General features: G+C 41.5%; 1 protein-coding gene and 1 long non-coding RNA gene across 5 annotated transcripts in view; one reads left to right on the top strand and one right to left on the bottom strand.

Moving 5' to 3' along the window:
- The window catches only part of LYAR (Ly1 antibody reactive), a 55,280-nt gene extending 40,790 nt beyond the window's left edge, over nucleotides 1-14,490 (top strand). For all 3 annotated transcript variants that reach the window (XM_073342511.1, XM_073342513.1, XM_073342512.1), the window contains one exon: nucleotides 14,426-14,490. In XM_073342511.1, the coding sequence (XP_073198612.1) occupies nucleotides 14,426-14,477 (52 nt within the window). In that variant the 3' untranslated portion in view covers nucleotides 14,478-14,490. The remainder of the gene's footprint in view (nucleotides 1-14,425) is intronic.
- Nucleotides 567-25,423, bottom strand: LOC140910755 (uncharacterized). 2 transcript variants are annotated; one of them, XR_012158725.1, is made up of 7 exons: nucleotides 24,815-25,423; nucleotides 24,092-24,287; nucleotides 13,716-13,926; nucleotides 11,863-12,028; nucleotides 11,011-11,282; nucleotides 6,176-6,381; nucleotides 567-902 (listed from the first exon to the last, which is right to left on the bottom strand). It is a non-coding gene; the product is annotated as an uncharacterized lncRNA (long non-coding RNA). The 2 variants fall into 2 exon arrangements; XR_012158726.1 differs by lacking the exon at nucleotides 6,176-6,381.

Below are 25,423 nucleotides of genomic sequence, written 5' to 3'. Positions count from 1 at the left end.
AGCGGAAAACGTATGCCGGCATGAGTCTGCAGCGCGCCCCCTCGAGCCCTGGGGCGCGCCGGCACGAGTCTGCTACCCAAGGCAGGTTGGCCGAGGTAGGGGAACGCAGGCCCACCCAACTCCACTGCGTTCCAGCCCAGGGCCCTGACAGTGGCGGGAGGAGACGGTCCTGCCGCTGGGTCAGCGGGGGGCCATCCGCGCCCCGCTGACCAAATACACCCACCACATGGTGCAGTTCTGCCCCTGGGCTACTTCCTGGTCTCTCAAGTGGGCCTCTCTGGTCCCTCCAGCTTGTCCGGGCGTTCAGCTGCTGGCAGCTCCAGCTCCCCCCTCTGTGTCAGGCTCACGCTGGCCCGGGTTACAGCCTGGCCCCTCCAGGTCCTCCGGGTACTCAGCAGCTGGCAGTCCTGATCGCCACAGGCCTTCCTCCCGGTCAGGTTCCTCCTGGGTCGGCAGTAGGGTCTGGAGGAAGCAGCCTGTGTCTGTCTCTCTCCCTGGTGCTCCTCTCACTGGGCAAAGGGCCCCCCCCTTTGTACTTCCTGTCCCACCCCACCCCTTCCGGGGATCAGCGTAAGCTTGGTCTGGCCCCACCCACTCAGGCTGAGAGGGTGGCTCTTTACCCTCTGGTTCGGAGGGAAGCCACCCTGGCTCCCTACAAACCCCAATCCTTTGAAGATTAATGCACCTGCTTAATTTTACACACTCTGCACATTGACTTCAGTAGGACTATTCACAGTCCATAAAGTTAAGCAAGTGTGTAAGTATTTTTTGGAGTGGGACTTTAGATACTCCAGCCCCTAGAGGGACTACCAGTAACTACCCAGGTGCTATCTGCGGGAAAAGAATATGCAGAAGATTGGAGGGATGAGGACCAGCCAACAGGGAAGCATGTGCATGGAAATCTGGGGAAAAAACAGAATAGGTGGGAGTAAGATTTAAATGAAGAGCATAAACAATTTGTTTCAAATGAACAAAACATTTATCCTATTAGTCATCTTAAAATTCTTGACTAATTTCCTATTCTGATTTTTCCTTGGAGGCAATTGCTGCAGTTGTCATAGGCATGCTGATCGTGAATGGGACTGTGTTTGGATAGTAGAATGGGAATTGGTCAGTGAGACAATCTCTGTTCAGATGTGGCTCACACTATTAAAAAAAATGGAGAATTCCTGAACTGAAGTGAATTCTCAATGGATATTAAACTGCCCACTCTCTGTGGAAATTATGGATACCTTGCCCTCTACTGAAGTAAGTGCCCATGAGTCTCAAGAGGTTTAGCTACTTCAGAGAAGTACAATTCAGCTTTTTAAAAATATGTTCCCTTCAGCCATTGTATTGTATTGCTGTGCAGTGTTAAGGAGTTTTTGTATTCTACTGTAGAGGACAGTGCATTTCATTAAGGGATAAAGTGATCCCTGTGTATTTCAATGGTGGATGTAGTGATAATATAGTTTATGTGAAAGTTTTTAAAGTGCCTCAGGATATAGGGCATATATAAATTTAATAGATTACTAATTTTCTAAAAACTACCCACATGCTTGTTTTCAAGAGTAGATGCAAAACCACAGAAACCACCATATCCCTCCCTCTCTTTCATACATACAATAAACAAACACACCGTCAAAAAAAGTCTTAACACCCTGAAAGCTGCCCCCAGATGTACTTAAATGTATATGGAGGTGCGGGGAGGGGGGAGGGGAATTCTAGCAGAATAGTCCCACAGAGGAAAACATTCACAGTGTTATAATCCCTGTGAAAGTAAGAATAGTTTGTTGAAACTGTAAAGAGAAATATTGCAGAAAGTATTTAGGAGAGAAATAGTGTGTGGATTTGGTGAGAGATCATAATGTCTCCTCACATTATATTCTTATTGTTGGTGACGGCAAAAGTGAGGGCAAAAATCATCCCTTTAAAGTAGCCAGGGATTCTTTTGCAGAGCAATGTAAAGTGTTGAAACTATCTTTCATCAAGGAGAGAGTCAGGAATTTCAGACTAAAGCAATGTTGCTGGATAAACTACATGCTCCATAATTTGCACTGACAACTTTTGGAGCAGAGGATGGAGTAGCTGGGTAGATCAGATGACATTTTTATACAATGCCTCTCTTTTAAATTTTCTGCCTTAGACTTCCAAAGGTGCCCTGTTCACCTTTTAACTGCCTTTACATTACCTCTCTTCCCACCTCTCCCCTCATGCACTTCAAATGCATGCGTGCTTATAGCACATTCTTTGTATCAAATACACTATTATATGTATTGTCTTCCTCTTAAAGGGTCAGCTCAGGGTTGCACTGTAATTTAATACACACATGAGAATTCTCACTTGAACTCAACAGTTTGTATATGTATAATGTTCAAGTTAGATCAGGTTTTAACCTCTGGTTATACTTCAGCAGATTTGCATTAAGCTGCTGACTCCAAGTGCTTTCAACTCTTTGGTGATGTTTTATATTTAATAATGAATATAAAAGAATTTTAAAAAAAGACAGGCTAGACAAAGCCCATTAAGATTTAGTACTATTAAACGGCTTCTTCCTAATCTCAGAGTTAGATTGTGTTTTTAATTTGCCCTCTGTAAGGCATGGCACCTAGATGTACCACCCCAGGAGCAGCCCAGGGAAGCAATTTTGCATCTCTTTTTTGCATGCCACCCTCTTGCTTCTGTGGTGTTATAATCTACTACAGAACCCTACCCTATAGCATAATCAGTTGGTGCGCAGATCCATTGACCACCCTCCCTGTGTAGGAGGGCATAGCACGTGTGGAGCAGTCACCCCCCAGAATAGCATCAGCATGAAAGGGAAAGCCCAGCCTCCATGCCCTCTGATTAATTAGGGGCTGGGCAGAGAGGGGAGCCAGCCCAAATCCCCAGTTCAGTAAGGGACTGGGAGAAAATCCCACCCCTGAGTTCCTGCTGCTGGTCCTCCTTCCTTTCACTGGAAGGGAGGAATGTAACACCATAGCAGAAATCTGTAGCCCTGATTGGCAAGAGCTCTGGTTGGATAGAGAGGTGGCAGGAAATCCTGCCCCTAACTTCCTGTTAAAAGCTCTCTGGGACTTGGGTGAAGAATTCACAGGCAACCAGAGAGGATGTGTGGGTGTGGCAACAATGGCTGCTGAGACACTGCAGAGCGTCTGAGCCCAGGTCCAGGGCACAAACTCAGGGAGCAGCCTGAGTGGGTGTCCTTGGTGAGCCAGCACTATGCTGCATGTGAAGATTGGCCAAGAGCCCAGAGGGAAGGATTAGTGACGGAGAAGCTGATGCTGGGGGGACACTGAGGCTGTTTGTTTGCTGATCAAGGTGCCTTGCTGATAAAGCTGAGTGAGACTAATAATGGTGTTGGCATCACTTGAGGATGAATTCTTGGCTCCTCACAGGCTGTAGGAGGGGGTCTCCACACCAAAGCAAAGGGTGGAGTTCTGGAACCCACTACTGGCAAGGGAAGTCTCTGCCCCACAGGCTATGCCCATGGGGTGTGATTGTAGTTGGAGAGTGGTGGTATGAGTCCCCCATGCCCTGACTGTGAAATGCATCCAGTCCCCTCAACCCTCCTCCCATGTGTTATTTCTGACCTTCCACTTTGATGGTATACATCTCTATACCTCTCCCCTATTGTCCCTTTCACTCCCCAATGTTTCATCTCTTTTCCCTTACCTTCTCTCCTACCTCTGGTGTCCCACCCTCTATGTCGTTGCAGGAGAACAAGAGTATATTGAATACCACTTTCTGACATTAAGGGAAGGACAGTGGGGATATCACCGTGCCAGTGTTAGGTCTTAAGGATGGGTGACTGCCTCATATTATTATTTAAACTAAACGTCTGACGACCACCAATAATACAAACATAAAACTGACCACAAACATTTCTGTAGCTTTGGATATGTGCCTTCTCTCTCTGGCCAAAAGTTTCTTTGTTTCTGAACAGACCTTTCCACCTTTGGTAACCTACAATTGCTACTGTGGAGCCTCAGCAGGTTTGTCTGTGTGATAAGGTGGCTACCCCAGACAGCTGAACAAAAGGTTAACAGGAGTTTGAGACCCCAATTAGCCCACCTTGCTGTACCTGGAGAAGGCATCAGGCTTGATTTATTATGACACCCCTGTAGGGAAGAGCTTCTTCATAAACAAGGAAGTAAAAGCTGAAGAGGAGATCCAGGAGAGGGGGCCAGGACAGAGAAACCCAGGGGAGAGGCAATAGGGAGTTCTTGCTCTCTGGGAAGAGCCTGAGGAAGGCAAGCTAAAGAAGGCCACAGGGACAGAGTTAATCCCGGTGGTGAGTTTTGGGGGGCAAGGCACAGAGAGGCAGTCAGGAAGGGTTGGCATTCCAGCAGAGAAAGAATGAGCTAGGAGGACTGAGGGAGAAGCCACAGGCCTGGGGCCAAGTAGTAAGTGGCCCAAGGAAACAGCAGTGCATCTGAAGGAGCAGACCTGCCTGCTTAATACAGGATCCCTGGATTAGAACCCAGACAAGAGGGTGGGATTGGGTTCTTCTATCAGCCCCAAGGAAGGGGCATACAAGCTCAATATAAGGACTACTGAGCCCAGGATGGACCTGAAGCTCAGCCTCCAAGAGGGGCCAAGGAATAGCCCAAGGGGGGGCAGAAGGAACTTTTGTGTTGGGACCTTTTTTTTACTTTTGTTACCCCAAATGGGGAGAGACTTTAAATTGACCTGATCAGAGGGATACGTCACAAGAAGAGAAATCACCACAGAGCTAGAGCAGCTGTCAGAAGGGGGCTGTATATGAGGAAAGAGCTGCTATGTATGCCCAGCCAGAAGGGTGCATGTCTTCCACAGGCTGCTTGCCATTTTCAGATTTTACCTGCTGTGCAATAAATTTGGAAGTACTTTTTGATGCAGGGAAATCCCACTTCACACTCTGAAATAGATCATTCTCCCAACTCAATGTACAGAACTGTATAATTGGCTAGATGCATTATGAGGTGGAGAATGTATTTTTTAAATTATTTTTTCCCTAAGTCTTGCTCTGAAGAACTGAGTTTTGACCACTGATGCAGACAGAATGTCAGACTGTATAGTTAGATGTTCCAGAATCTGCAATATATACTGAAAACCTCAAAAGGGTTGGATATTCTTCTGATACAAGTCCACACATTGAGCTCTTATCTCAAATGGTCCTCAAATCAAGAGCTGGATGAATATGGCAAGATTTTTTCCATGAATAGAAGTTCAAATTTTTAAACAAACTTGCTGAGACTGTTTACATTCCTTGTGTTTTCTTTATGCAGATATTCTAGTGAACAAGTATACTGGCAGGAATATTTGCCATAACAATAAATTTCATGGAACCTTGGAGAATACTTGTGGAAAATGAAATCTGAATTTGATACAAAAACCTGATTCTAAGAATTATACCTCTTCAATCAGGGAACCGAAACATACCATGCAGCCTGTGTGTCCAATCAAGAATTTGTGTTAAATTTGCCCAATAAGCAAACAATCTAGACACTAGAACTGGTCAGAAAATGGCAAAATGTAAACAAATTTTTCATTTTTCTAAACTCGATAAAAAACAAACAAACCAACCACCTTTTGGTGGAATTTTTCCAGTTCTTCAATGAAACAAAACAAAAAAACCCTTGGTTTTTAATAAAACATTTTTTTTGTTTGTTTTTTGAAAAAACTCGGATTTTGAAAACTGAAAAATGTTCAGCTTTTGGTATTTAAATTGAAAAAATAGACATTTTTGAACAAAACAACTTTCCATAAAAGTTTTCATTGAAAAAAGGGCCTTTTTTGTGGGGGAAAGTCTAGAGGAAAATTTTCAACCAGCTGGAATATGCAAGAGGGGCTCCTGGAGAATCCCTCCACTGAATTTTACCCAGAGTAGGAAAAGATATGGGAGTTAGTAACACAGAGGACATGCAAAGAACAGTCCAAGATAAACAGCAATGGTGGAGCCTTGTTTGTGCCCTAAGCAATTTCTGATAGTGTGGGAAACATTCAGATTCTACTAGACCAGGAATTATTCATAGAAATATATACAGCAAATAACTGAAAAAAAAAATCACAATCTGCAGATAGAAAGAGGTGCAATTAGTCAGATAAAGAACTTTGTTTGAATTTTTTTGCTAATCCCTACACCAATCTGCAACTTTAATGCCCAGGAATAATCATTACTTATGCAAAGAGTCCCACTGTTTTGATTCCTCACCTAACATTTTAGTCATTTTGGGGCAGTCTGCCTCCTAGCCTGATAACTGATAGTTCTTTACCAAGCTTTCAATTTCTCTGTTGGAGAAGCTCCATGAAAAGTGAACATCACCACCACTCTTCAAAAGCTGAACATTAGTGGTCTAGGGTTAAGGTCAATAGGGAGGTAGTGATGAGAAGCTCTTATTTCAGTACTTTGCACAATGCCTGCTTTATAGATAATCAGAGAGACAAGGAAAAAATATTATTTGATCATGTAATTTAAGACTTTATCACAGTGGATACACACAAGTGGTACGAATTAAGGTTGTACAGGCCACCTTAAATTTGGCGTTTACTAACTTTTGAGTGCTTGACTTTGCAGTCTTAATGCGAATAATACTGACGCCCACATAGGTCACCAGCAGGGTTGGAACCTGTAGATCCATGGCATAGCCATCTACCACCTGAGCTAACAGAGTAAATGATGGCAGTTGTAGGTTACCATCCTCTGTCAATGGTATTACAGAGGGATGGGGGACACCGTTTGTTACAGGGTTTCACATATATTTGCAAAAAGAGGAATGCTGACACTAGGGAATCTTGGGTTCCATTCCAGGTTCTGGATGGGAGTGTTCTCTAGTGGTACCACACCCTTCTTCCCCTGTCCCCTCCAGCCTAAGTCTGGTCTCCCACTTCCAATGGAAATCTCTTTGCCTGGTCATATCCAGTTTCTCTCTCCAGATTCACTATTTGAGCCTCAATCTTCTCCTCACCCTGGCTCCCAGGCCCAGTCTCCATCCCTGGGTTCCTCATCCCAGCCCCTACCCTACCACAGGGCTCCTCGCTGGAATGTAGTCATCTCCCGCTTCCAAACTCCTTGTCCCAGTCTTCTTGCCCAACCAGTCCTAGTCTTTCCTCCCCCCGAACTCCTCATCTGACCTCAGTCTTCCTGCCCCTCCACTTGCTCTCAATCCCCACTGTCCTCTTAGAATCATAGAGCCATAGAATATTAGGGTTGGAAGGGACCTCAGGAGGTCATCTAGTCCAACCCCCTGCTCAAAGCAGGACCAATCCCTAACTAAATCATCCCAGCCAGGGCTTTGTCAAGCCTCACCTAAAAAACCTCAAAGGAATGAGATTCCACCACCTCCCTAGGTAATGCATTCCAGTGCTTCACCACCCTCCGAATGAAGAAGTTTTTCCTAATATCCAACCTAAACCCCCCCCACTGCAACTTGAGACCATTACTCCTTGTCCTGTCCTCTTCTACCACTGAGAATAGTCTAGAACCATTCTCTCTGGAACCCCCTCTCAGGTAGTTGAAAGCAGCTATCAAATCCCCTCTCATTCTTCTCTTCTGCAGACTAAACAATCCCAGTTCCCTCACCCTCTCCTCATAAGTCATCTGTTCCAGACCCCTAATCATTTTTGTTGCCCTTCGCTGGACTCTCTCCAATTTATCCACATCCTTCTTGTAGTGTGGGGCCCAAAACTGGACACAGTACTCCAGATGAGGCCTCACCAATGTCGAATAGAGGGGGACAATCACATCCCTTGATCTGCTGGCAATGCCCCTACTTATACAGCCCAAAATGCCTTTAGCCTACTTGGCAACAAGGGCACACTGTTGACTCATATCCAGCTTCTTGTCCACTGTAACCCCTAGGTCCTTTTCTGCAGAACTGCTGCCTAGTCATTCGGTCCCTAGTCTGTAGCAGTGCATGGGATTCTTTTTGTCCTAAGTGCAGGACTCTGTACTTGTCCTTGTTGAACCTCATCAGATTTCTTTTGGCCCACTCCTCTAATTTGTCTAGGTCCCTCTGTATCCTATCCCTTCCCTCCAGCGTATCTACCTCTCCTCCCAGTTCAGTGTCATCTGCAAACTTGCTGAGGGTGCAATCCACACCATCCTCCAGATCATTTATGAAGATATTGAATCAAAACCAGCCCCAGGACTGACCCTTGGGGCACTCAGCTTGATACCGACTGCCACCTAGACATTGAGCCATTGATTGCTACCTGTTGAGCCCAATGATCTAGCCAGCTTTCTATCCACCTTACAGTCGTTTCATCCAGCTCATACTACTTTAACTTGCTGGCAAGAATACTGTGGGAGACCGTATCAAAAGCTTTGCTAAAGTCAAAGAATAACATGTCCAAGAATAACATGTCCACTGCTTTCCCCTCATCCACAGAGCCAGTTATCTTGTCATAGAAGGCAATTAGATTAGTCACGCATGACTTGCCCTTGGTGAATCCATGCTGACTGTTCCTGATCACTTTCCTCTCCTCAAAGTGCTTCAGAATTGATTCCTTGAGGACCTGCTCCATGATTTTTCCAGGGACTGAGGTGAGGCTGACTGGCCTGCAGTTCCGCGGATCCTCCTCCTTCCCTTTTTTAAAGATGGGCACTACATTAGCCTTTTTCCATCCGGGACTTCCCCCGATCGCCATGAGTTTTCAAAGATAATGGCAATCACATCCGCCAACTCCTTTAGCACCCTCGGAGGCAGCGCATCTGGCCCCATGGACTTGTGCTCGTCCAGGTTTTCTAAATAGTCCCGAACCACTTCTTTCTCCACAGAAGGCTGGTCACCTCCTCTTCATGCTGTCCTGCCCAATGCAGTAGTCTGGGAGCTGACCTTGTTCATGAAGACAGAGGCAAAAAAAGCATTGAGTACATTAGCTTTCTCCACATCCTCTGTCACTAAGTTGCCTCCCTCATTCAGTAAGGGACTCACAATTTCCTAGACCACCTTCTTGTTGCTAACATACCTGAAGAAACCCTTCTTCTTACTCTTAAGATCTCTTGTTAGCTGCAACTCCAAGTGTGATTTGGCATTCCTGATTTCACTCCTGCACGTCTGAGCAATATTTTTATACTCCTCCTTGGTCATTTGTCCAATCTTCCTCTTCTTCTAAGCTTCTTTTTTGTGTTTAACATCAACAAGGATTTCACTGTTAAGCCAAGCTGGTCACCTGGCATATTTACTATCTTTCTACACATCGGGATGGTTTGTTCCTGCATCCTCAATAAGGATTCTTTAAAATACAGCCAGCTCTCCTGGACTCCTTTCCCCTCGTGTTATTCTCCCAGGGAATCCTGCCCATCAGTTCCCTGAAGGAGCCAAAATCTGCTTTTCTGAAGTCCAGGGTCCGTATTCTGCTGCTCTCCTTTCTTCCTTGTGACAGGATCCTCAACTCCACCATCTCATGGTCACTGCCTCCCAGGTTCCCATCCACTTTTGCTTCCCCTACTAATTCTTCCCTGTTTGTGAGCAGTAGTTCAAGAGCAGCTCTGCTCCTAGTTGGTTCCTCCAGCACTTGCACCAGGAAATTGTCCCCTACACTTTCCAAAAACTTCCTGGATTGTCTGTGCACCACTGTATTGCTCTCCCAGCAGTTATCAGGGTGATTGAAGTCTCCCATGAGAACCAGGGCCTGCGATCTAGTAACTTCTGTTAGTTGCCGGAAGAAAGCCTCGTCCCCCTGGTCTGGTAGTCAAAAGCAGATTCCCACTCTGACATCACCCTTGTTGCTCACACTTCTACACTTAATCTAGAGACTCTCAGGTTTTTCTGCAGTTTCATACCGTAGCTCTGAGCAGTCATACTGCTCTCTTACATACAATGCAACTCCCCCACCTTTTCTGCCCTGCCTGTCCTTCCTGAACAGTTTATATCCATCCATGACAGTGATGTGAGTTCCAGTCATGTGACAGGTTTCAGAGTAACAGCCGTGTTAGTCAGTATTCGCAAAAAGAAAAGGAGTACTTGTGGCACCTTAGAGACTAACCAATTTATTTGAGCATGAGCTTTCGTGAGCTACAGCTCATCAGTGAGCTATAGCTCACGAAAGCTTATGCTCAAATAAATTGGTTAGTCTCTAAGGTGCCACAAGTACTCCTTTTCTTTTTGCCAGTCATGTGAGTTATCCCACCAAGTCACTGTTATTCCAATCACATCATAATTCCCTGACTGTGCCAGGACTTGCAGTTCTCCCTGCTTGTTTCCCAGGCTTCTTGCATTTGTGTAAAGGCACTTAAGATAACTCGCTGATCATCCCACTTTCTCAGTATGAGGCAGGAGCCCTCCCTTATTGCGCTCTCCTGCTCGTGCTTCCTCCCGGTATCCCACTTCTCCACTTACCTCAGGGCTTTGGTCTCCTTCCCCTAGTGCTCCTAGTTTAAAGTCCTCCTCACTGAGTTAGCCAGCCTGCTTGCGAAGATGCTCTTCCCTCTCTTCGTTAGGTGGAGCCCGTCTCTGCCTAGCACTCCTCCTTTTTGGAACACCATCCCATGGTCAAAGAATCCAAAGCCTTCTCTCCGACACCACCTGCATAGCCATTCACTGACTTCCACGATTCAATGGTCTCTATCCGGGCCTTTTCCTTCCACGGGGAGGATGGACAAGAACATCACTTGCACCTCAAACTCCTTTATCCTTCTTCCCAGAGCCATGTAATCTGCAGTGATCCGCTCAAGGTCATTCTTGGTAGTATCATTGGTGCCCATGTGAAAAGCAGAAAGGGGTAGCGATCTGAGGGCTTGATGAGTCTCAGCAGTCTCTCCGTCACATCATGAATCCTAGCTCCTGGCAAGCAGCAGACTTCTCAGTTTTCCCAGTCAGGGCGGCAGATAGATGACTCAGTCCCCTTGAGGAGGGACTCCCCGATCACCACCACCCGCTGCCTCCTTCTCCTGGGAGCAGTGGTCATGGAACTCCCTTCCCTAAGACAGTGCATCTCATGCCTTCCAATCAGCGGAGTCTCCTTCTGCTCCCTTCCCTCAGATGTATCATCTAGTCCACTCTCCGCATTACTACCTGTGGAGAGAACATGAAAACGGTTGCTTACCTGTATCTGCATTGCTGGTACATGGATGCTCCCCTTTCTTCTTCTGGAGGTCACATGCTGCCAAATTTCTTCACCATCCTTCTGTTTCCGCTGCAGAGCCTGTTCTGAATCTTCAGAATGTTATGCCCTTAGAAGCATATCCTGACGTCTGTCCAGGAAATCTTCAGTTTCTCTTATGCAACGCAGGGTCGATACTTGTTTCTCCAGACCTTGAACCTTCTCTTCCAATATGGAGACCAGCTTGCCCTTGTACAGACAAAGTCACTTCTGTCCTGTGGAAGAAAGACAAACATGGCACATCCTGTGCAGGTAACAGCAGCTGAACACTCACCATCCATATTACCTTCCTTCTAAGAGCTTCCTCAGGTGTTGTAGTAACTACTCAGAGAAGCCTGCAAGATGAAAGCCTCAGTGGGCTCTCCCCAGGCGAACTCCCAGGCAAACTCCCTCTGTTTGCAGCTCCCCTGGTTCGCCGCTGACTGCCTTTTTATAACAGTCAGGCCCACTTAAGGCTCACGTAGAACAAAGCACTCCCAATTCACACTTTTCAAACAATAAAGCACACGGTCAAATTGACAAACTGTCTCCACAACACACATTCAGATACTCACCAAGACAGCCTCCCTAATGCAGCACTTAGCGTAACTCCTCTCGGACAGATCCCAGGCAAACTCCCTCTTCCTTCCACATTCTTGCTAGTAATCCCAGCTTTCTTGCCCACCCAATCCCAATCTCCCACATCTCTCCCTTGAACCTTGTCCAACTGGTGTTTCCCCCATTTCACCCTTGGCTCCCAGTCCCAGATCTTCCCTCCTCCCCTTACCACCAGGATCCTTGTCTCAATCTACTCACTCTGTCTTCCACACCCCCAGCCCCTTGTCCAATCCAGCTCTTGTCCTCTCTGCATTTGAGTCAGGCTTGTCTAGGAAGTGTGGCAGAGGAGCCAAATAGCAGCAGAGGGACCACTGGGCACACAGGAGATCCAGTCGCCCTGCTCTGGTGCCTGATGTCACAGCAGCTGGGAAAAACAATTACAAGGCAGGTCTTGCTCAGCCTTTGAAGTTCTGGGCAAAGATCATATTCAACACATCTAGAATCTTCTGAGAATTTAGCTACCACATGTGCAAACTGAAACTTTTCAGAGGCTTATAACGTAATCAAATTTAGCTGTTTTTACGGGAAAAGCAAAAGGCACATTCCTGACACAAAAGAAATACCTTCTTCTACCAGGCAAAACTTCAAGTCCCTGCTGCAAAGCTTGTAGGTGCGCACTTCTCAACAAAACAATAAGTTTTTATAACATTAAAGGAATTTTTTTTTCCAATCTCATTCCCAGAAACTGCTAAACTAGTTTTTGCTGAAAGTTTTTTTGTTTTTGTTTTTTTTAAATAAGCAGCCTAAGGTAGATTCCCTGTCTGGAAAATTTCAGACCAATGGTTAGTTTGGCAAAATTATAAGCAATTGAAAGCGTCTTGTAATATAAACTCTTGGACAACCCCTAGTTGTTACCTACCACCCCACACTGGAAACCATATGGGATATCATCAAACAACTACAACCTATACTCAATGGGGACCCCATTCTGAAAGAAATCTTTCCTGAACCCCTACTTCTGACCTTCAAACAATCCCCCAACCTCTCCAAGCTCATCAGAAGAAGAAAACTCCCCACAGACCAGGGCACACCAACTCAAAGTGGCACCAGATCCCACAAGAACAACAAACAGCAGCAAAACTGGCAGACATATCTACACTTCAACAATGATCAACTCTCCCCACAACACACTTTTCAAGATCCATTGATCCTACACATGCTTATCACAATATGTGGTATACTTCATCCAGGGCACCAAATGATCCTATAACAACTATGTGAGTGAACCCAGACAATCACTGTGCTCTCAAATAGGAAAAAGAAAAAAAAAACACCTTATCACCTGTAGGTGAACACTTTTCACAAAGCGATCACTCTATATCTGACCTTTCAGTCTTCATCCTCAAAGGAACACTTTCAAAAGATAAACCTGAACGTTTAAATTCATTACTCAGATAGACACCAAAAATTACGGACTGGACAGAGACACTGGATTTATGGCTTATTACAACAATTTGTAACCCACAACCCCTCTTTTTTTGTCCTGTGACTGCAGAGGTGTTTGTGACGGGTTGGATCACAGAAACCCCGTTGGGGCTGCCACCTGATATGCTAAGACTACTTCTGCTCCTGCTTTCCCTGCCAGCGTGGGACTCCAGCACCCTGTCTTGTTGAGCCAGACACGCCAGTCTGTTCCAACATAGACCCAGGGTCTGAACCACATGCCCCAAAGTTGCAGACTTAATTGAAAGCAACTTAAGAAGTGTTCCTATCTTTGACACTCAGATGCCCAACTCCCAATGGGGTCCAAATCCCAAATAAATCCGTTTTACCCTGTATAAAGTTTATACAGGTTAAACTCATAAATTGTTCGCCCTCTATAACACTGATAGAGAGATATGCACAGCTGTTTGCCGCCGCCCCCAGTATTAATACATACTCTGGGTTAATTCATAAGTAAAAAGTGATTTTTTTAAATACAGAAAGTAGGATTTAAGTGGTTCCAAGTAATAGCAGACAGAACAAAGTGAATTACCAAGCAAAATAAAATAAAAAAACACGCAAGTCTAAGTCTAGTACAGTAATAAAATTGAATACAGATAAAATCTCACCTTCAGAGATGTTTCAATAAGTTTCTTTCACAGACTGAACACGTTCCTAGTCTGGGCACAATCCTTTCCCCTCGTACAGCCCTTATTCCAGCTCAGGTGGTAGCTAGGGGATTTCTCATGATGGCTACCTCTTTGTTCGGTTCCACCCATTTATATATCTTTTGCATAAGGCGGGAATCCTTTGTCCCTCTCTGGGTTCCCACCCTTCCTTCTAAATAGAAAAGCACCACGTTAAAGATGGATTCCAGCTCAGGTGACATGATCACGTCACTGTAAGACTTCATTACCCACTTGCCAGCACACATTATACAGGAAGACTTACAAGTAAAACGGAGCCATCTACAGACAATTGTCCTGGTTAATGGGAGCCATCAAGATTCCAAACCACCATTAATGGCCCACACTTTGCATAACTACAACAGGACCTCAGAGTTATATTTCATATTTCTAGTTTCAGATACAAGAGTGATACACTTATACAAATTGGATGACCACACTCAGTAGATTATAAACTTGTAATGATACCTTACAAGAGACCTTTCGCATGAAGCACATTCCAGTTACATTATATTCACACTCGTTAGCATATTTTTATAAAATCATATAGAGTGCAACATCGCAATGTTAACGGCCACTCTACATTGAATAGTCCCTAACAATATGTGCTAAGTACTTATGCTAAACAATCTGTTCCATCTTGCATTTTACAGTTACTGTGGGAATACCTTTTCCAGACCTGAAGAAGAGATCTATGTGGCTTGAATGCTTGTGTCTCTCACCAACAGAAGGTTCTCCAATAAAAGATATTACCTCACTCACCTTGTCTCTCTAACCTTTTCTATAGACATGGCTACCTGTCCTGACTATAATAATAATAAACCTGAGTTACACACATTAATAATGACAGGTTTCAGAGTAGCAGCCGTGTTAGTCTGTATCCGCAAAAAGAAAAGGAGTACTTGTGGCACCTTAGAGACTAACCAATTTATCTGAGCATAAGCATCCGATGAAGTGAGCTGTAGCTCACGAAATCTTATGCTCAAATAAATTGGTTAGTCTCTAAGGTGCCACAAGTACTCCTTTTCTTTTTACACATTAATAATGAACATTTGTGATTCTATTAACCCATTTCTTCTGAAAATTTACCACACAGTAACTGGAGCTTTCCTTTTACAGGGTCCATGCTACATTTCTTGTGCACTCAAAATTCCCATTAAAGTCAATGGGAGCTTTAGGTGTACAGAGAATATAGGCTTGAGCTCATCATGGAAATTATTTTTGTCCCTTAAGTTGAAAATATCCTATCCAATTGACTATGTTCAAAGCCACATCGTTGGAGGTTTCACATGTTCTGCTTTTTCAACACATCAAGCAACAGTTATATCCTATTTGTACAATATGTATTTTAGGCCTGATCCCACATTTTTTCAGCACCTAGATTTCCCATTACCAGACTAATTGGCTGTGTTGCAAAACTACAGTGTTATAAGAGGTTTAGGCCTGTTTCAAGTTCCTCAACATCATGAAAAACTTGGGAACAAGAAGTAATATTTGAAGACAGTGGTATTTTTGCATCATTTTACAAAAATCTGTCCACAGTCAATAATAAATAGAATTTATGATGAAATTCAATACTTGCAAAACTAAAAAGTTGCATAACATGACAGAAGTGTGCCAATATCTAAAATTAATAAAGTTGTAATTATGAAAAGCAACACATATTACAGTAATGCCATTCAGAATTTAGAAATATTTCTGGATATGAAATTTCATTTATTAAATAATATTTGGTGAATCAGCTACCTTGATGAAAGAATGTATATACTTATTTAATTAAAACAGGCCTTTTAATTTATCATAGAATGTCTTAAGGATGTCGAAGAAAATCAGCAGTTATGACATTCTGAAGAATGACTAGGAGTTTAGTGTTAGAATAATTGCACAGTGCTGTAAGCAGTTCAGAAAACAGGGGATTATTTAACGATTTAATTAAAAACAAACAACGATTTTATTGAGCTGACAGACTAGTATGATCTGCTTCCATAACAGTGTGTTGAATCTTCAAAGCAGCATTAAGTAAACTATTTAATTTTCATTCCTTATATAGTTCAGCTCTTAAATTTGGGAGCTGTTGACAAATGTTTTATTTTATAGCCTATATTTTTGCTATTATGACTTGTTAATTAGATATAGACCAGGAGTTCTAGAACTGGGGGTTGTGAACCCTCAGGGGGTCATGAGGTTATTACATGGGAGTTCGTGAGCTGTCAGCCTCCACCCCCAAACACCACTTCGTGAGCTGTCAGTCTCCACCCCCAAACCCCACTAGCATTTATAATAGTATTAAATATTTAAAAAGTGTTTTTAATATATAAGGGAACTCATAGGCTTGCTGTCTGAAAGGGGTCACTAATACAAAAGTTTGATAACGACTGGCATAGACAGTGCTGTAAGTTTAAGAGCATAGTTCCCTAACAAAATATTCTCCTCAATTTGAGTGGGGGTGGGGAAGTGTCCTTGCCTACACATACCACGTGTGTATTTTCTTTGTAAAAGACAGTTACTTGCCAGGCACTGCCCTCCTGCTGCCTCTAGGGGAAGGGAAGGGGAGTAGCCCCAAAGATTTCAGATCACGAGGTATCTGGGAGGAAGTGAAGATCCCTGCCAGAGCTGGGACCCTTGATCCTCCGAGAGAGTAGGAAAAGAGAAGTTAGTCAAGCTGAGATGGGTGACCCCCTGGCCTAACTTCAGTTCTTCCTTACCTTTAGCTGTCTTTTAGTTAAGAAGGCTGGGCTCTCTTATCTCAACTTCAGCCATAGCTGATTGGCTTTCTTTACCTGAGTCATCAGGTGACAACTAGCTGGCAGAATGTCCCATTCCACATCTGAGGGGCGCTGGGACAGCAAGGTAGACCTGTTCTCATAACCTTCATGGAGAAGTCAATGGGAGTTTTACATACATAAAGTCTGCAGGACTGGTTCTTCATTGTCCACATATGCAATATACTAGATACACTGTTTATACCACCCATGCAATACTTTCTTTCTTGCTCAATACCTTAAACATACATTTCATTATTGTCAGACTACCTTACTGATAGTTGGGGTTGGAAGTGGAGCCTGACTGGGAATTCCACAGCTGAGTTATCTGAATATTATAATATTTTAGTAGCATGGTTATTGGGTAGCTACGATGAAGCATTCGGTCTATTTTTGGTGCAGATGTGAAATTGTTGACAGCAAATATGTATATCCATTTTTATATTACAGCATTGGAATTTATGTGATTGGGGTCGGGTGAGGGTGTTATTTGTTTTTGTATCTCAGTTTCATTAAACTACAGTGGGTTCTACTATCATGCAGCAATCAGACTGACTCAATGACAAGTTCTCTTCTATCTGTTCACTGCAGTCCTGGTCAGACTCCATTCTAGTATGCTCCAGATTTGAAAGATTAGACCATCTTACAAGCAGATCCTTTCTTCAGAGGTACCAGTGTTCCAAACTATTTGGTAGATGTTTCACACAATTGTTATATGCCAAAACTGTCAACTCCAAAACTAATCTCATTTTATCTAATTACACACTGACTGCCTAACTGCTTGCTTCTCTTTGGGTTTGAGAGAGATCCAAAGTGAGCTTTTAAAAAAAATACTGCTTCCTTAAAAAGTTACAACAGATGGTAAAGGAAATATTATAGAAACCAGGGAATTGATTTTTCCTCCTTTTAGCTGGTGAAACTACTGAAGTAAATGAGTTAAACGGTCATAAAACTGGAGTAACACAGTAATGAATTATGCTGTAAAAGACTTATTAGTTCACTGAGGATCTTTCCACTGACTTCAATGGGCTTTGGATCAGGCCCTTCGTTACCCCACCAGTTCAGGGTTTTTTCAAACAGTACAATATACTTTCCAGTACTCTGTCAAGTTCAGTTTCAAATAACTCTAGCAATTGGTTTCCACTCCAATTTTAAAATTACCATACTATGAGAAGTAGTGCAGTAATTAAGTATACTGTTGTTATGTAACTATAGCAAACAATTCCATCTTTTCTACTTTCTAATTTTCCACTGAATGATAAATGAATGTCTACAAAATCGAAGGAACAAAAAAAAAGGTTATATACATTTCTCACAGCAAATGTTCATGGTGAGTAAAAGCTGACCCACCCCACCCCTCAATATTTCTTCATATTTATAGTGTTTGTTTTTTTAATCAATGGTTCTATGTAAAATATTCAGGCATGGTACTGTTTAAAGGTAAAACATACTGTAATCTATATAAAGAAAAGGAGGACTTGTGGCACCTTAGAGACTAACAAATTTATTTGAACATAAGCTTTCGTGAGCTACCGCTCACTTCATCGGATGCATGCAATGGAAAATACAGTGGGGAGATTTTATATACACAGAGAACATGAAACAATGGGTGTTACCATATACAGTCTAATGAGAGTGATCAGGTAAGGTGAGCTATTACCAGCAAGAGAGGGGAAAAAAAAAAAAAGCATTTTGTAGTGATAATCAAGATGGGCCATTTCCAGCAGTTGACAAAAACGTGTGAGGAACAGGGGAAGGAGGGGGGAAATGTGATATATGCCATCAACTGCCAGCAATGCCCCTCTGCCATGTACATTGGCCAAACTGGACAGTCTCTACCTAAAAGAATAAATGGACACAAATCAGACATCAAGAATTATAACATTCAAAAACCAGTTGAAGAACACTTCAATCTCTCTGGTCACTCGATTACAGACCTAAAAATTGCAATTCTTCAACAAAAAAACTTCAAAAACAGACTCCAATGAGAGACTGCTGAATTGGAATTAATTTGCAAACTAGACACCATTACATTAGGCTTGAATAAAGACTTGGAATGGATGTGTCATTACACAAAGTAAAACTATTTCCCCATGTTTATCCCTCCCACCTCCGTTCCTCACACATTCTTGTCAACTGCTAGAAACGGCCCACCTTGATCATCACTACAAAAGGGTTTTTTTTTTTCTCTCCTGCTGGTAATAGCTCACCTTACCTGATCGCTCGTTACAGTGTATATGGTAACACCCATGGTTTCATGTTCTCTGTGTATATAAAATCTTCCCACCATATTTTCCACTGCATGCATCCGATGAAGTGAGCGGTAGCTCACAAAAGCTTATGCTCAGATAAATTTGTTAGTCTCTAAGGTGCCATAAGTACTCCTTTTCTTTTTGCGGATACAGACTAACAAGGCTCTACTCTGAAACCTGTAATCTAAATAGTACTTCCGTTATATACATCATAAAACTTGATCTCTTTGATGAAGAATTTTCTCTCATCACATTTGTTTCATTGCCCATGTAAACAGAGAACTCTCTACCCTCTATGCAATAATTTAAAATGTAATACATTTAAAACAAACATTTATTATCCATCTTATTGTGCCTGGATTTCAGGTTACAGTCCATAGGTATGGTAAAGCAACACAATACAGAAATTACTTATTTTCTTCAATCCAGCAACAGTTTCTTACCAAGATCCTAACTCATACAGTTTCACTAAAGTATTTCTGCACAAATTCAATCACCACTAATGTTTATTTATTTAGGAAGTTTTAACAAGTTTACCAATCTTTGTCATGTAACTATCAGAAACATAACACTTATTACAAGTTAGCTTTTGTTTAAGGAGACAGGAATATAGTAATCAGATCTTTCTATTTTGTAGGGTGTTATCATATTACAGAGCGAGCGTCATTACACCACCTATAGTATATCATTACTAGAGTGAGTGAAATCTCTCTATTACACATATTTAACAGACCAGGCATGTCTATCAAATATTAATACTCAAAACAACTGGATAGGCGTACGGATTTTTTTTTTTTGAAGGTGAATCTACTTTTTCTGAGTACTGAATAAAAGGTAACCAAATATCTAGTATCTATTTGTCCTCTGTCTATTTTGCTGGATACATCATTGGTATCTTAATTTTTTTCCATAACCACAACTTCCCATATGTTTTTTAACCATTCCTCTATGGTGGAGCTATTTTTCTTTTTCCAGTGAGAGGCTACCAATAGCTGACCAGCTACTAAAGATTAATTCTTCATTTCCTCCTGTGTGATCATTCACCACTAAAGTGTTACAAACATTTAACCTTAATAGATGCCACACTTGACAGTTACAGATATTGGGCTTTCCTGCAGCCTTTACTTAAGCAAAACTTCCACTGACTTTACTGATTCAAATGTCAGTATCACATCAGTAATCAAAGATATCATGAAGCAGAATTACCCTTTCTAATTAATTAATAATTACTATTAGTAAGATGTATGTTTGTTGCCATATAAAAAGCTACAAAAATATGATTACTTCATTAATTGTATTCAATTAACATATCATTAAAGATGATTAGATGAAAATGTAACAGAGACATCTTATAAATACCAAAGATAAATGGACTAGATAAATAAATTTTGAGCCCTAATTTTTACCTTGTCCACATGCTCGAGTAACAAAGAAAGCAACTATACAGTAAGCTTATTAGGAATTCTGTGGGCTGTGTTTATTGAAACATGCTTACGTGAATTTATCAAAAGTAGTTATATGACAGATAATTCATCTACTGAGAGTTGAAACAAAGGCAATCTATTGTACTGTTTTATTAGTTTTTTTAAAACTTTTCTTTTTATCTTCTGTTTTAGTACTAAGAACCTGGTTATTAAATTCAATTACAGGCTTCTCCCACAATATTACAGGATACCCAGAGTTCTCATAACTCCCAAACCCTTATATTTGACTCCTGTCTTGTCTAGACTTTTGTTCTATCTTTGTTCTAAGTGGATGCAACTGCACAACAAGGTTTGCAAAAGGCTTTGTATGTGTGAAGAACAGGGATGAATTGTTTTACAGAAATAATTTTATCATAAATACATATATTACACTTCTATACTTTTGAAGTTGGGACTACAGTACATTTGGAAAAAGATATGTAGCTAGGGCTTTAGATCCTAAAGCATCAGACATGATCAAAAGCATCAAAAGATCTATAGGATCGAGCCCACAGTGAATCACCACATTCTGTGATAATGGTTTATTTTCTCCTTTTTGTATCTCTATTAATGTAGCATTTGTCTAGTCATCCTTCTGAGGGGCAATATCTGCTTTGTAAAATGATCCTGGGAAAGTACAATTTGCAAAGTATTCCTCTGAAGTCTTGCCAAAGAACCATAATGTATAAAAATAGCACAATTCTTCTTATTTATTTGCATTACAAATAAATATGGGCCCTACTTCATTGTGCAAAGTGCACAGCCCCTGCCTTGAAGACATAACAATCTAAGTACGCAATTGGTGAAATCCTGAGCCCACAGATATCAATGGCAAAACTCCCACTGACTTCAATAGAGTTGGGTTTCACAACACACACTCTCTCTCTAAATCTCATGCTGGGATTTTCAAAAGGAGTCTATGGGAATTAGGGGCTCAAATCCCATTGAAAAAAATCAATGGAATTCCATCGCCTAAATCCTTTAGGCTACTTTGAAAATACAATAAACCTTAAGAATTAGAGTCCAATAACATGGCTTAAATTCACCTATTATCATAACTCATCAAAATAAATATACATTTGTAGGGCCAATTCCTAAATCGCCATTTTGTTTTACCAGGGTTGTTGTTTGGCCTCCATGTTGGTACCCCTTCGTGTTTGTTAAGATGGTGCCCTTTTTCAAACAAAGGCGGGAACTGATCATGTAACAAGTGTAATCTGCCCAGAGACAGGAAGTTATATAAGGACTAAGCGCACAGCACTCCAGATTGTCCGCCCTCAGAGCAGCCCAGTACCTAATAAGTGAAACCAGCTGAGATGTCAAGTCAAGTCAAGACCAGAAGCAGCATTCCCTCTAAGCTGCATGCCTGCATGGCCACATAACAGTCCATCAAGTGCCACGCACTTGATTATTACAGCTGCGCACATCCTGAGCGATGGCAACTTGTGTTTATCTTGGTAAATTCAGTCAAATAAACTTGTCAGAATGTCAGGGCTTCATTATGTTTTTGATAGGAATAAAGAAAAAAATAACTTGAATTTTGCTCCGTATTCGCTGGACTGGTGCTGACATCTCTCTTTGTGCTGGGAAACTGGGACAGAGAAGGACACGTAGCCAAGGGGCAGTTGCAATGTGGTGTGCAGTTGCTACTCTCTTGATTTTCACCCAGTTTTCGGTAAGATTGATAGAATTTATACTTGTAATATATGTGTGTTTTGCTGATAAAAGTACATATTTGCAATAACCTTATAGGGTTTTCGGTTCAATTTAACAATGTTGCTGTTCAATATAACGATTAACTGTTCCAAGTTGCTTCTCTCACATCAAACATATAAAACAAATACTATTGGTAAAGTCTTGCCTACAGTAATTGAGTAAAATGTCAGAGTTTAATGTAGAATTTTAAAAATTATTATTGATTTTAATTATTTTTGTGGAAATTCTATTTATTAACAAAAGCATATCCTTTTAACAGCCATGTTTAAATGAAGGCAAACAGTATCAACCAACAAAGGAGCAAATCCTAAGAAGAAATGCTGCCTCACGTTCAAAGGAGAGTGGCTGGATGAAATAGTAGAAACAGAATCTCAACAATCTAGAGGCAAGATTCGTGTACAACTGAGGGAAATATTCCAATACAGTGCTGATGTGGGCTTGATCTGCAAAATTTGTGCTGGAGCTAGAATATCCAGTGATTTCTCTACAGGCAAGAAATGGGAAGATAGATGGAAATTGGACTACATGAAGAGGCATTTATCAAGCAAAGGTCCTGAATCTGCTGCACATATTCTTAGAAGCATAAATTCTCGCCCACTGGGATTTGACTTGCAAAGTATTCTATCCGAAACCACTAACGACAGACAGAAGAGACTGGAACTGATGGAAAGACAATGTTCAAAGCCAGAAGAAATCAAATTTCTCATAACGTTCTGCTTGCAGTACAAATGAACAGCTCCATAAACTCTGTGCAAAATATAAATGATCACATGGCAAAGTATCTGCATGTACCAATGAGATGGCGTAGCAAAAACTATGCTTTTGAGTTTTTGGAATCAAACAACAGTGTTGTCCATGGAGAAATCATGTCAGAGATTCGCCTGTCTTCCTATTATACACTTATTATTGAAGAAAGCACAGATATTTCTGTTAAGTTCAGAGATGCAGCAGCTGCAGTGTTTAATACACTGTTTGGTGGATTTCTACACTCTCAATAAGCTAGACTTGATGAAAATGGTGACGTTCACTTCTGATGGTGCTTTTGTCATACTAGGAAAAACAATGGTGCTGCCATGCAACTCAGGGAGTGCATTCCACATTTAACAGAAAAACACTGTGTGGTCCATTGAGAAAATCTGGAGTTAGTCGATGCGTGGAACAAAGTACCAATGTTGAAGAAAATAGAAACACTTTTGAAGACCATCTATACAGTCTTCTGCAGATCCTCAGTCCAAAGAGGACAATTTGAGGAAATGGCAAACATCTCAGAAAATGAGACTGTAGCATTTAAACCTCTAAATAAAGTCAGCTGGCTATCTAGACATTTCACAGTAAGTGCTTTGATGTGCAATTAAGAGACCCTTCCTAGATACTTTGAACGTGAAATCTCAATTCACCCGATAGCAAAGTACTGCCTGAAGAAGCTTTTTGACACTAATTACGGTATCACTCTGACTGCATTAAATGATGTCTTATATGAATTAGCAGAACTGACCAAATGCTTTCAGAAGAGCTCTTTAACAACAGTTGAAGCTGTACAGTTAGCAAGGGTCCAGATCCGCAAGATGAGAGGACACTATCTAGGAGAAACAGTCTCTTGGACCAACAGTGTGAAAAATCTAATTGCATCAAGCACAAGAGATGAACAATTCAGCGGTGAATCCATTCTAAGTTTCATATCTCCGGGGTGATCATCTGAATAAAAGGTTTCCAGAAAAGGAACTAAATGAATAGGTAGCTTTTGATTTTGCCTACTTTCATCACAGCAAATCAGTTATGATTTAGCATTGAAAACATTAGCAAGCTAGTTGACAAATACAGAAAAATTTTGGACCTTAGCCGAGTGAAGTCATCTACCCAAAACACCATGGGAAAAAAGGAGTCCATTGTGAACAAATACAACAATTAGAAATACATAATTGCAGAGAAACATTAAGCAAAGTTGATGATAAATTTCCAGGAAATGGTGACTTTTATTCTACAAAAATGCAGAACAATAGAGTGTACTTTCACAACTGGTGGATATATGTGCAACTTTCCAAGTCTCCAATGCTGACTGTGAGCATGGCTTTAGCCATATGAATAATATCAAAACTAAATCATGAAACAGATTGAAATAAAATCACCTGGATATGCCAACGAGGATCAAATTTCATACTTCAAGTGGTGAAGAAGTAAACCGTGACACTCTATATATACACTGGAAGAGTGGTAAAGACAGAAAAGAAAAGGTTCATAGCCAGTGGCAAGTGTCTGCCCCATCATCTAATCTGCTAACTACTGGCCTGGGGTCTCATTCCAATGACAGTGATTAGTGGTCTCCTAAATCAAGAAAATAAAGTAATTTCATACAGGTGTCACAAAAAAAAGGGAATATATATATCAATCATACATAAAGACACTAGATGAAAACTTTTAATATCAAGCCAAGAGATATCTTTAATTTCAAGCATAAAGTGTAAACATTTTATTTCATGCATCAATACTAATGATAAAATATTTTGTTTCTTATATCAAGAAAATTGATAATTTTCTTTTATGTCTCAAAAGGAATAGATACATGTAATCCTAATAGGCTACTGAAATTTTTGCAGTGTTAATTTTATTATTATTTGATTTCATATTAAATAAACATCTGAAGCAGTGTACCTTGTTTTAATATTCTTCCTTTCTTCTTCTTCGATACCTATGGTAACTTAAAAAAATATGTTATATCTAGGTTTTTTGTTTCTACTGGTGGTGCCCATCCTCATATTACCTCGATATTGGTGCACATAACAAAATTCATTCTGCACATAGATGGAAAAAATTAGAGGGAACATTGACCAGAAGAGAAGACCAGAACTTACCTGTTGTTCCTGATTGCTCCTGATTTCCTGCGCTGTTCCTGTGGATTCCAGAGTTCCTGGTTCCTGTTCCCGAGTCCTCGTGTGATCCTGTCTCGTTCCTTGTTCGTCAGTGACATGGTGATGTATTAATTTTCTTGATTTATTGTATACCTACCAACCACCTGTATTGTTTGGGGACCTTGGCTTCAAGCCTATTTGTCTGTTAACATAGGAGTGCTTTATTGCTTGGTTTCAGAGTAACAGCCATGTTAGTCTGTATTCGCAAAAAGAAAAGGAGTACTTGTGGCACCTTAGAGACTGACCAATTTATTTGAGCATGAGCTTTCGTGAGCTACAGCTCACTTCATCGGATGCATACTGTGGAAACTGCAGAAGACATTATATACACAGAGACCATGAAACAATACCTCCTCCCACCCCATTCTCCTGCTGGTAATAGCTTATCTAAAGTGATCATCAAGTTGGGCCATTTCCAGCACAAATCCAGGTTTTCTCACCCTCCGCCCCCGCACACACAAACTCACTCTCCTGCTGGTAATAGCCCATCCAAAGTGACCACTCTCTTTAAAATGTGTATGATAATCAAGGTGGGTCATTACCAGCACAAAT

The sequence above is a fragment of the Lepidochelys kempii genome, chromosome 4 (genome assembly GCF_965140265.1).
Source record: "Lepidochelys kempii isolate rLepKem1 chromosome 4, rLepKem1.hap2, whole genome shotgun sequence".
NCBI lineage: Eukaryota > Metazoa > Chordata > Testudines > Cheloniidae > Lepidochelys > Lepidochelys kempii.
The sequence above is the reverse complement of the archived record's forward strand: the minus strand, read 5'-3'. Positions and strand labels throughout refer to the sequence as shown.